Raw genomic sequence first — 12,602 nt, 5'->3', positions numbered from 1 at the left:
GAGATATAGTGCAGAAACAGCCCTTCGACCCACTGAGTCTACCTACACACTACCCTACACATACTGGGAACAATTTTACATTTATACCAAGCCAATTAACCTGTAAGTCTTTGAAGTGTGGAAGGAAAAAGAGGATCTCGGAGAAAACCCACGCAAATCACAGGAAGAACGTACAAACTTCATACTGACTAGAACCCGCAGTCAGGATTGAACCTGGGTTCTGGTGCTGTAAGGCAGTAGCTCTACCGCTGCGCCACTGTGCTGTCCATTAATTAATTGAATTATGTTAGCTTGCTTCTCAACTCCAGACACTTGCACCTTCAAACAATTTATTACAATTTAGAAATGGATCTAGGCCATGATAAATAAATTGGATCCAGTCCAGTCAGATCAAGTAGCACACTGTTGCTGCCAGATTAACATTATAGCATTTGTTCAAATGAAAACATGCACCTTTATAACTGCTGGAGGTGAAGTTATATCTAAATAGAATACAAATGGAGAGAGTTACTTTCAAAAGAAAGGTGAGCACTATCAGCTGCTTATTCAGATACGAGGCGGCAATGGTCTGGGTCCTTTTAAAAACACTGTGCTGTAGTTCTGGCCTTCAATGGACAATACTGGCTGTTGACTCAAGTGCACAGGCCGCAATTAAATTTGCCTCACACAACGATGACAGCCTGACCGTGGCAAACCCAGGGATGTACCATGCAGTGGACAAACTCTTAGCAGCGCGGGGCCGGGCCGGTGGAAAGACAGAAAAACAGGCTCACTGTAACAAAAGATGTGAGGTCAGCAGAGCTGCAAGCCACACCACACCACCCCACCTCACCCCATCTGAAGAGCAGAGGAATGAGAGAGCATTCCTCCCCAAGGAGAAGATTCTGCAGCTGCCACATCTGTCACTCCTGCTGTAGGTTATGGCCGTGAATGCCAACACAGGGCACCATACAGTACTACACAGCTGTGTTGGAACTGCTCCAGGGTGAGCTCATGAGCCAGCCTGTTAATCACCCCTCTGACAATGCTCACAACACTGAACTCAACATCACACCACGGCGTGTCAGCTCGCCATTCCAGAGAGGGGGAGGGGGAGGTGAAGGAAGGGTGGGAGACACACTGACAACAGCGTCGTTCCTGCTCTCTCACCTGCTGGTGTCCGGGTTCTGGGTGAGTGATTCATAAGCCTGATGATTGTGACCCAGGTCCAAGTGATGCTTGAAAATCTTTGTCCACAACATAGCCTGGAGGGAAAACACGAGTGATTAAATGCAGTGGGCACTACCTTCTAGGGAAGATGATCATTATTACACCCATCATGAAAACCCTAAGCCTCTACACTTTCAAATACCCCATCAAGGAGAGGCTTCACACCTTCTGCTCCCTCACTCACTGCAGACTCAACTGTGTCATTCCCCGGCTTGATGTCAAGATTTCACTTGCCCAGCTTCTTCATTGCAAGTAGAGCATTGAGTATAGAAGCTGGGATGTAATGTTAAAATTGTACAAGGCATTGGTGAGACCAAATCTGGAGTATGGTGTACAATTTTGGTCGCCCAATTATAGGAAGGATGTCAACAAAATAGAGAGAGTACAGAGGAGATTTACTAGAATGTTGCCTGGGTTTCAACAACTAAGTTACAGAGAAAGGTTGAATAAGTTAGGTCTTTATTCTCTGGAGCGCAGAAGGTTAAGGGGGGACGTGATAGAGGTCTTTAAAATGATGAGAGGGATAGACAGAGTTTAAACCAGCATCTGCAGTTCTTTTCTACACACTTAGGTTCCAAGCATTAGGCTTTCAGTCACTTGCCATTTTAATTCCCAATTGCAGCCTCCAGCAGAATTCCAAAACAAAATGGATGCATAAAAAAAACCCAATACTTCATATTTTACCAGACTAAGAAAATGGATCAGTCCCTCAAACTGCTGCGACTTATTTCCTGCAGTAACTTCCATCTGGAAACATATAATTTCCAGGTTCCATGTCAATCTTTCCAAACATCCAGTTTGGACACTGGCCCTGGTTGGCCCACTGCTGCTGCCAATTAAAGACTCTCTTTGCGTTTCATTTGATCCATTCTTTGCCTAATTATCACCCATTTATCATTACCCTTGTTCCCTTTAAACGCTGGGAAAGATTTTCCTCTCTGTCTTTCCCAGAGCTCCCACTCCTGCCTGTGTTTGCACGGAGGAACTACACAATCTCCAATGTTTCCCAATCATATTCCAACATCATGGGCTGAAAGCTTTAAAGGGCCTGTCCCACTTGGGTGCAGGTGGCACATGAGGATTTTGTGAATCCCAAAATCCTGGGGCAACGCGCGCTACTGCCTACGCCATGACGCGTAAATGATGTAGCGTAAATGACGCCCAAGTGGGACAGGCTCTTTACACACCAGAGTTGTTATCAACACTTGGCTTAAGCATTGTTTAAAAAAACATTGACAGCAGTTTTGTTGTTATACACCAACACAGGATTGATCCACACACATGCACGCATATAAACAATGTAGACCATAAGCTTTATTGATCTATTATGGTACTACACAATACCAGCAATACCTCAATTTATTCTCAGCCACCACACAGTAACACAGCTGAAAACAGGAGCCAAACAATGCCAGGTTCATGGTTTGTTGTTAAGATTTGCTAAGAGGGCAATTCCACCCAGATTATTCACTGTGCACGTGTTGTATCGAAATGCTGGAAATTGTGTGTGGCAATTTAAATCGTGCAAATCTGAATTTTAGACAAAGCTAGAAATACTTGGGCCAAGCAACATCTGTGAAGAGAGAAACGTTGCAGACTGTCTACACCGCACCCAGTGGGGGGAAATTGGAGATTTAACTGTTCCTCAGTGCAATTGTAGATAAGAGAGAGAGTCGGGTAAAAATGCGTATGTCTTTTACAGTTCAACTCCGAGACTCCAACCTGTGCTTCTTTTTGCCGAAAAAAGGATATTTCTGGGAAAAGCATTGAGCGCCTGTTACAAACCACGTACCAAATCTATAGGCTACTCTCAGTCATGTAAAACCCCATTCAGAGATTGTACAATGAATAAATCCTTGCTGGGACTCTTACGTTAGTTGAACATCAGTTGAGAATCTACAGAAAAGGTGTTGGTTTCATTTCACTCGTAAGAAGAGGTTGAAGTAGCAGGTCAACACTTAATCAAATAGGAAGTAAAAAATAAACACACACACCAGAATCTTCCCGTCATCCCTTGCCTCAGTTACTGCAATTGCTGTTAGCTGCAGAACAAGCTCTGGTAACCCCATGTCTTCCAGCAATCGCAGGACCTAGGAACAAGCATCAAACAGTTGAGATCATATAATACAGAAACAAGGGACTGCAGATGCAGGTTTATTAAAAAAAAAAAAAAAAGTGCTGGAGTAACACAGCAAGTCAGGCAGCAACTCTAGAGGAAATGGATGGAGACTTTTTCGGCCGGTAACTTTCTTCAGATTGATTGTGGGATAGAGGACAGAGAAAGAAAGCTGGACGAGAGGAGGGCAAGACAAAGTATGGCAGGTAATAGGCCGATTGAGGTGAGGAGGATTTTTGATTGGCAGAAGGTCAGAGATGAAAAGAGGGAAGGTGCGAGACAAAAGGACGCACAGGGGGAGCAGGGGAAAGCGGGGAGAAAGGGGAAGAAGGCAGAGGGTTGGATAGTTACCAAAAATTGCATAATTCAGTGTTCAGTACCATTGGGTTGTAAGTTACCCAGTGGAATATGAGGTGTTCCTCTAACCTGCGTGATGCCTCACTTTGGCAATGGAGGCGGCCCAGGACAGAAAGGTTAATATGGAAATAGGAAGAGGAGTTAAATATTAACAACCAGTAGATTCAGCAAGCCTCGGCGGACCAAGCGCAAGTGTTCGGCGAAATGTCTGCCATTTGGTGGGAAGGGATGAATGAACCAAGGGGTTGCGGAGAGAACACTCTAGGAATGCGGAAAGTAATGGGGGTGGGAAGATGTAACAGGTGGTAGGTGGGATCATGTTGGAGGTGACACTCTAGGAATGACAGAGGATGATGCGTTGGATGTAAAGGCTGGTGGGGTGAAAGGGACCAAATGGACAGTTGACATTTTGCGTCGGTCCCTCCACCTGGACTGATGGGCCCTGAATGAAATGTCAACTGTCCCATCACATATATGTTGCTGCACATGGTCAGTTAAGGCACATATGTTGCCACACATGGCGCGTTGAAATGAGGCAGATTTTGTTCACAGCGTGCAGCACTTATGAAAACAGAAGGATGTAGTTTGCAAAGACAATCTGAATGGCTAAAGTTATTATTCCAGAACGCGTGGCAGCACTTTGTGAAAAGTAACCATTGCACAGAGGGTGCAAAGACCAAGCACAGTGGTCAGGTGAGTATGGGAACAATAGGACACCATGCATTGCCCCAGTTTAAAGGCAGATATTCGAGGCACTTTTGCGTGTTTCTATTAAAAACTCCAATATCTGTATTGAAAAAAAAAACGGGCTTTAACTAGTTTTGCAGATAGTCGCATCTGCTATTGCAATGTTTTTTTGTAAATAACCCAAAAGACTGGCAAGATTTGAGTTGTGCTGGTAGGAATTTGAATTTCCTTGATCCTTTTTTAACTGTTTTTAATGTACTTCTGCCTAAAGCAAAATTACATCTTAAGGTGTTTCAGGTGTTTAAATAGACAAAAGATAGATTTCACAGTTTCATCTTGTTCCAAATGTTCCAACTGGATGTTACAAATGTATTACGAAGACACATGCACAAACTCACCTTTAAAATGGGAAAAAAGTCAATTTACTTTCTCCCAAACTTCTAAAAATCCATTTGAAAATTTAAAAGATGGAATAGTAGCAGCCTGGTTTACATTGCCACAGATCAATTAGCCCTGTTAGTTATCTAATACTCACATAGTGCTTTCTCCATTTCAACATTACCATGATATTTAGCAGCATTATTGATTATTTTCCTAGCCTAATGACTGCTCAGCAAAAACAGCTCCCCAAATCCTCAACCAATAGAAACAACTATCAATTGATATTCTGTAACTACAGGGTGGTGGAGAGGGACAAGGAGAGTAAAGGATTAGGTTTATTATTGTTATATGTACCGAGGGACAGTGAAAAGTTTTGTTTTGCATGATATCTAAACAGATCAGATGTATCATACATAAATGTGGATCAACAGTTACTGCGTGCTAGAGCCTAAAAGGCCTTGCGGACGTTTACATTGTTTTCAGCAACTCTAGCCACCCAGGAACTATAAGGTGCAGTTGGGACTCTGCACAACAAAACTGGTTTGGAAATAGTGTTGCGAAACTTATCGATGGAGAAAGGTGTACTCCAAAACAAAGGGGGAAAATAACAATTGTTGACTGAAAGTGCTGAAAATCATAATTATCCTGCAGGTAGACAAGGGCTGAAATCTATCCTATGCTTAAAGCCAGATCCCATCCCATATGGACTCCTCACCCAAGCAGCCTTGCTATTGGCAAAAGGTCACGAGCAGCAGACTGCAGCTTAGTACGCACCTTGTTGTAATAGTGCACCCTGGGATTGGAGACAGCATCCTCATCCTCCACCCGGATCAGTCTGTCCAGGAACTCCTCCCTCCCCACGGCTGCAGCACCATCACGGAAGCACTCCAGAGCCTGGAAAAGAAGCAATGATGCCGACAGGCTGCAAATACCCCTAACCACATAACACCAAGTCAGAATTCTGAATCAACTCTCATCAACCTTTCACCTACTGGAATGGGCTGAGGAATGGGGTAATCGCCACCCCATGTGTGTGTTCACTGGCCACATCTCAAGTCAACAGCAACAATATCCACATATATCTCCTTTATTTAACCAGACTCTTCATGGTGCCACATAGAAGCAGCATCAAAGAAATAATGTTAAACAATGGCAGATGACCAAAGGCATGGCCAAAACAACAGGGAGGGAAAGGCATGAAGAGGCTTCAGCAAGGAATGCCAGAGCTTAGTTCTGGCAGTCAAAGGCGCAGCTGATAATGTGGGGTGACAGTTTTAAGAATTGAAGCAGAACCAACTGAGTGGGTTATAGGAGATGAGGGAGATAACACAGGATGCCAAAGTCCATTCAAAAGTTCGAAGACCAGGATAAGACAAGACTAGGAAATCTGGCCAGATCATATGAATCGCCATATTTGAAGGAAATCAGGTGTTTCAGCTGTAGCTGAGACAAATGCAGAATTGATGGAAACCTTTGTGACTTTATTAGTACATGGAGGCTCAGATGTCCAATGCAACACCTGATCTGGACAAGGAACAGGAGAAGGCAGGAACTAAGGAACAAAGGCTGTGTCAAGACAATGGCTCTGGTCTGCTCGATACTTAAAGGAATCTTTTGTGCATCCAGTGCAGCATATCAGGTGGCCAATGTGGGAGAGGCGGAGATAATTTGGGTATACCAGCATCCAGGTAGAAGTTAATGTTGTCTTCAACTGGTATCAGGCATTGTGTAGATGAGAAAATGGAAGTAGTGAAGAATAGATTGCAGGCAGACAGGAGAGGTAAGGAAACATGTGTCACGAGGAGCTTTTTTCTTGTCAATTCCTGACGATGAATGGTACTATGTGAGTGTGCTGGATCACACAGGAAGGTGGCATTAGTCATTTAGTTCATAAATGCTTCTGTTCTGAGGGAATGGATGATACTCGACTGAAGAGATTCAAGCAAGTAGCCATGAATTATGCTGGGAATAAATCTGGAATGAATCCCCATTCCAAAGTACGTCAGTCTGCTGCCAGGTTCAGGACAGGTCCTCATCCATTACGCATCCGTTCACATACCAAGGCACTGGGCAGTTCTGCGCCCTATTTGAAATTACAGCATCACTATTATAAATTGGTGACTTGTTGGCAGTCTCCCATCTACCAAGGATCTTACCTTGAGACAAACATGGAAATATATACAAATTTGCATACTGATGCTGAAAGCAGCAACAGAAATTCCCACCACAACCTCGCTCATCTTCCACTCTCACCACAACCTTACCTTGTAACCTTCACCTGTGGCCAGGTAACACTGCCCTAGCACAAAGCGCCGTGAGCCAACATTTACTTCACACCAAGGTTGCAACAGACGCACATATTCCTTAAAGATAAAGCAAACATGCAAATAATTAGTGATGCCAGTTTTATTAAAAAGCAACATGAAACATATCAACATCAACAGTGAGAATACAGTTTAGTTCACATAATCCCATTATAGATCAGTTCTTACAGGGCAACATTCGCTTCGGTTATCCCAATAGCTGGCAGCACGTAACAGGCTAATTCAATTCAGTCTCAGAGTATCAACATTCTGATTGAAATGCAGATCATTTCTCAGTCAACAAGACTTTCTCTTCGAATATAGCACACAGACTCAAACAAGGTGATGTGGAAAAAGAAACAATATTTTCTGAAGATGCTACACGGAGGTAGTATCTTCAACACAGACAAGTTACTCCGTAATAGCAGGCTCCTGTCAGAAGAAAGATGCTAAGAAGACTTGACAAGGAAAGTAATTGCAAATATCATTTGCAACTCGCTGAACTCTCCCAGACAAATCTGGTGCCCTGTAGCAAGCTGAACAGCCCCATCCACCCTAAACTAACACCCAGGTTTCCCACAATCCACATCCATAGCTAGTAATCCGATACGATACGATACGATAGAACTTTATTTATCCCAGGAGGGAAATTGGTCTGCCAACAGTCATAAAACACAACAAGATACATGAAATTAAAGTGACAGTGGAAAGTCCAGGATTGGGGATGTGCAAAGATTGGGGAGGGGGAAGGAGAATCAGTCCACACGACAGAAGGGGAGTCGTACAGTTTGATCGCCTCGGGGAAAAAGCATCTCCTGTGGAGTGCTGCATCTTGGTGGAACCAGTCTGTTGCTGAAGGTGCTCCTCAGTTTGACCTGCGTGTCATGGAGGGGGCGAGCTGTGTAGTCCATTCGGCACGTTGTAAATGCAAAGGAATACCAAACACATGGTGAGAGGGGTAATATTTAAAAGGGACCTGAGCAACAACTTTTTCACAGTGGTTGGTGCGTACATGGAACAAGTTGAAATATGATGTGGTAGAGGAGAGTACAATTACGACATGTAATAAATACTTGGACAGGTACATGGATAGGAAAGGTTTGGAAGGATATGGGCCAGGCATAGGCAAGAGCAAATAACTCTGTTGGGTCAGCTTGGTTGACAAGAACGAGTTGGGTCAAGTGGCCCGTTTCTATGCTGTATAGTTTTATAACTATGACAGCGTAAAGATCCTTTTGTGTCCTATTTGGAGGCGTAATGAAAGATGTAATTTAAAACAGTTGAATCATGGACACAGTTCTGATGTCTAGATGATAGGCATCTAAGGACAATCATCTTACTTTGCTCCAAGTAAGATATCAGACCCAATGATTTTGATTTTATCAGGCTCCTGAATCTCACATTTGTTCAAATGTTACTGTCTCGCAGGCAATCTCTCTTAGCCCTGAATTCCCATCCTTGTTCAGGTGTGTGAACCAAATGATCTGCAAAATGCTTAGAGAATGGCGACTGCAGCAACCATACATAAAGGACATAGGAATACTCGGGAATATAGTGGGGAATATCAGGGACATTAATCAACACCCCCCCACCCCCAAATGGCAGCAAAGTCAATTAAGTGAAATCACACCTTCTGGGAGAGGTTTCAAGTTTCATTACCCGGCGAGGCACAGCACCAAGAACTACACAATGAATACAAATATATCACCTACCTGAAGCTGTACATATTGGCAGTGCCCCATGAGAAACTCCGGAAACAGAAAGCTGGTATTATTTGCCCATCTGAATCAGATTTAAGGAAGATTGGTGATGGCCAAGATTAATGTGTCGTAGCAACAAGGAAAGGAAGTCGGGAACATGTGGCCTTTGTTTATATGGTGGCACAGAGGCTCAGCGGTAGAGTTGCTGCATCACAGTGCCAGTGACCCTGGTTCAATCCTGACTACGGGTGCTGTCTGTACAGAGTTCATACATTCTCCCTGTGACCGTGTGGATTTTCTCGCCGTGCTCTGGTTACCTCCCACATTCCAAAGACGTGCTGGTGAGTAGGTTAATTGGCTACTGTAAATTGTCTGCACTGTCTAGGATAGAACTAGTGTAAGGGCGATCGGCATAGACTCGACGGGCCCAAGGGCCTGTTTTTACTCTGTATCTCTAAACTAAAGTAATGCACAGCCACACCCGCTGTTTCAGTCTTTGATCTTGTGAGTTCCCTTTGCCATTTCACTATTAGTTGGAAAACATCACATGTGCCTCCTTGGGCACACAGGAGAGCAAACAGACTTAAAAATTGTAACAGGCAAGCCTGTGTTAGAGGTTGATTTACTACCACTGACCACAGGATGCAATAAATCACAGCCAATAATATTTTTCAGTTTGAGATGTGATCACGGGAAGGGAAAGACTGGTTCATACATTTACACTCAAATAGAAAATGGCCAAAGAACATGGCAATTGGAACAGCCATATACAAATGGCATGAAAATGCTAGGAATCATCGTGAGGAAAATCAGGGACATCAATCTCTTTCTCAAATAGTCATAAAAACACTATCCCTGTAAAGCTTTCACTGTATTTCATCACATGCAATAATAATATTCCAATGCCACTATTTTGTGATCATTTCTCGACCTTTTTCCCTTAAAATTAACAACGATATTTAAATTTCATAGCTTGCACTGGGATTGAAATTTATGTCTGAATGAGTCATCCAAGCTTCTGGGTTATTACTCTGCTACAAACTACTGTGCTAATGTAGTCACTGCTGATACATCGTACATCCCTATTAATCTGTAAAAATAGTTCAGTACAAAACAAATGACCAATTGAAAACCTAATCCTTTTTCAGTGGCATCGGTTGAGGAAAGAATATTGTAATTGTAATTGTAATTGTAAATCTTTATTGTCATTTCCTGAGTATTCGCATACCCAGAGGAAACAAAAAAACGTTGCTCAACCAGTGTCCATTCAGTTTCCATTACAAAATAAATAGGAATTAAAATTAAAAAATACATGTCATGAACAAATTTAACACTCTACTAAACATTCAACAGACGTTCCGACCGGCAGCGGCACAACAGTGGCTCTGCTGCAGTGTGGGGGGTTTGTGCGCGATACTTGGCAGGGGGGAAAGTTCATTTAACAGTCTTATAGCCTGTGGGAAGAAGCTGAGGAGCATCCTGCTGGTTTTGCAGCTGATGCTCCTGTACCTCTTCCCAGATGGGAGGATGGAGAAAAAGTCATGCGATGGGTGGTAAGGGTCTTTGATGATGGAGATGGCTCTGTTGATACATCTCTTCTTGTATATGTCCAGCAGGAAGGGGAGTGGAGCACCAATAATCCTGCTTGCGAGCACAGTCCTACCCATTGTGAGCCCTTTCCAGTTTTTTAAACGACAAATGATTTTAACATCCATGTTTAAGGTATAATGTGTATTTGACAGATCACACATACAAAGATTCCAGGGACAAGTTATTAGCCTGACACAGCTCGGACTGATCTCTAGACGTTGCCAGACCTGCAACAAATGTACAAACTCTGTACGGACCCAGTCTTTCCAGGTGAGGTAGAGGTTCACTTGCACCTCCTCCAACCTCATCAACTGCATCCGCTGTTCCAGGTGTTAACTTCTCTACATCGAAGAGACCAAGCGCAGGCTCGGCAATTGTATCGCTGAACACCTCCGCTTAGTCCGTCTTAACCAAGCTGATCTCCCGGTGGCCCAGCACTTCAACTGCCCCTCCCATTCCCAATCTGACCTTTCTGTCCTAGGCCTCCTCCATTGTCAGAGTGAGGCCCAAACCAAATTGGAGGAACAGCACCTCGTATTTCACTTGTTTACACCCCAGCGGTATAAACATTAACTTCTCTAACTTTAGGTAACCCTTGCTTTCTCTCTTCATTCCCCCCTCTTCCCAGTTCTCTCACGAGTCCCACTGTCTCCGCCTACATTCTTTATTTGTCCTACCCCCTCCCCTGACATCAGTCTGAAGAAGGGTCTTGACCCAAAATGTCACCAATTCCTTCTCTCCATAGATGTTGCTTCATCCGCTGAGTTCCTCTAGCAATTAGAGTCTACCTTTGATTTTACCAGCATCTGCAGTTCTTTCTTAAACAGCACCCATGGTCAGTATCAAATGCAGGTCTCTGGTGATTCTACCGCTGTGCCTTCAATGTCATCACTAATTTTCTTTCAAATACTTATCCTGAATTTCATCTCTTTAAACCCTGCACTTTTTTTAACAAACAGTCTCAATCTATCAGCGATTCTCTGATGAGATATTATCAATATAGAACACACGTTGTAAAAAATAAACGAACAAACTGCTATGTTAGGCACGATTGTAAAGGATACAAATACTGGAGGAGGTAGTTTGCAATGACAATGCCAATTTGCGCCCAGTTGATTAACGAGTGATTTAAAGGACTATTATCCTGGGACAACAGCCGGGAGAGGATGTGTTTTCTGGCCACCTGCTGGTAGAACAACTCTACCACTGTACGTAGGCTGCTGGCTAGAAAATAGGGCAAGTCATCAGTGTTACCTTAACAAGGGTTTGAAATTAAATCTTCAACATGCAAGGATATAGCATCTAATTTATTAAAATCTGTGATTGAAAGAGGAGCAAAAATGATGCCAGCCATTACAAGAAACTCGCCTGATAATGTATAAACAGCCAGATTATCACTCTTTGGGTTCCACAGTAAGCATTAATCCTTTAAAGCAGGACCGCCCTGGAGACAGTCCCCAGTGACTCAATGTGTAATGGTGTTGTGTTGTACCCAATAGTAGACGAGAATATTTTTCTACATCTTAATTCAAGCAATGCATGACAAACATAGGATAATTAGATAAAAAGAGACATAATAAGAAGTGGGAAATACTGAGCAAGGAAATTCAACAGGAAAATGTATATGGGTGTTTCTGTAAACAAGGGTACCAACGTGTGACATGGGTGGCCAAATTTGAAAGTTATTAAATCATAATGAAATACCACAGCATTAAAAATGGGCATAGCCTTTGAGCTAATTTGAGATCAAAATCGACAAAAATGTTACCAAAATTTAATATTCAAAATTGAAAAAAAAAAAACAAGAAAAATATATTTATAAGACAAATGGGACACCATCTGGTATACTCATTTCTAAACTCCCTTACAAAATGTCCGCACGTAACTCACCACGAGGCCCATAGTTCAGGCCAGGGTCATTACAATCACGTTATTAAAAAAAAAATGTTTTTTTAAATTGCAACGAGTGGACTGCAGAATGAGACACTGATAAAATAGATTATCATAAATTATTTAATGATTTTAAGTTCTATTCATTATTAAGTATTTCAACGGAAAGCTTTAACACAACATATAATAAAAAAAATAAAAAAATATATAAAAACGGTTAATCTGCCGTTAATTCACATATTTCACACATGTCCAAATGGACACTGCTACTCGTGTTCTGTTGCAAAAACTTGGAGCATCAGAAAACCATCTTATCAGGTGATAAATGATACAAATCATAAGCATAATCAGAATTTAGCTTATATAGAG

General features: G+C 42.6%; 1 protein-coding gene across 1 annotated transcript in view; it reads right to left on the bottom strand.

Moving 5' to 3' along the window:
- Positions 1-12,602, bottom strand: part of nup160 (nucleoporin 160) — a 67,790-nt gene that overhangs the window by 21,513 nt on the left and 33,675 nt on the right. The window contains exons 20-25 of the mRNA XM_055649801.1: positions 11,408-11,567; positions 8,766-8,835; positions 7,015-7,113; positions 5,525-5,644; positions 3,204-3,299; positions 1,150-1,244 (exon numbers count right to left, since the gene is read on the bottom strand). Of these exons, the coding sequence (XP_055505776.1) occupies positions 1,150-1,244; positions 3,204-3,299; positions 5,525-5,644; positions 7,015-7,113; positions 8,766-8,835; positions 11,408-11,567 (640 nt within the window). The remainder of the gene's footprint in view (positions 1-1,149; positions 1,245-3,203; positions 3,300-5,524; positions 5,645-7,014; positions 7,114-8,765; positions 8,836-11,407; positions 11,568-12,602) is intronic.

This window comes from Leucoraja erinacea, chromosome 18, assembly GCF_028641065.1.
Source record: "Leucoraja erinacea ecotype New England chromosome 18, Leri_hhj_1, whole genome shotgun sequence".
Lineage (NCBI taxonomy): Eukaryota > Metazoa > Chordata > Chondrichthyes > Rajiformes > Rajidae > Leucoraja > Leucoraja erinaceus.
Note: the sequence above shows the minus strand (reverse complement) of the source record. Positions and strands in the feature narration are given on the sequence as shown.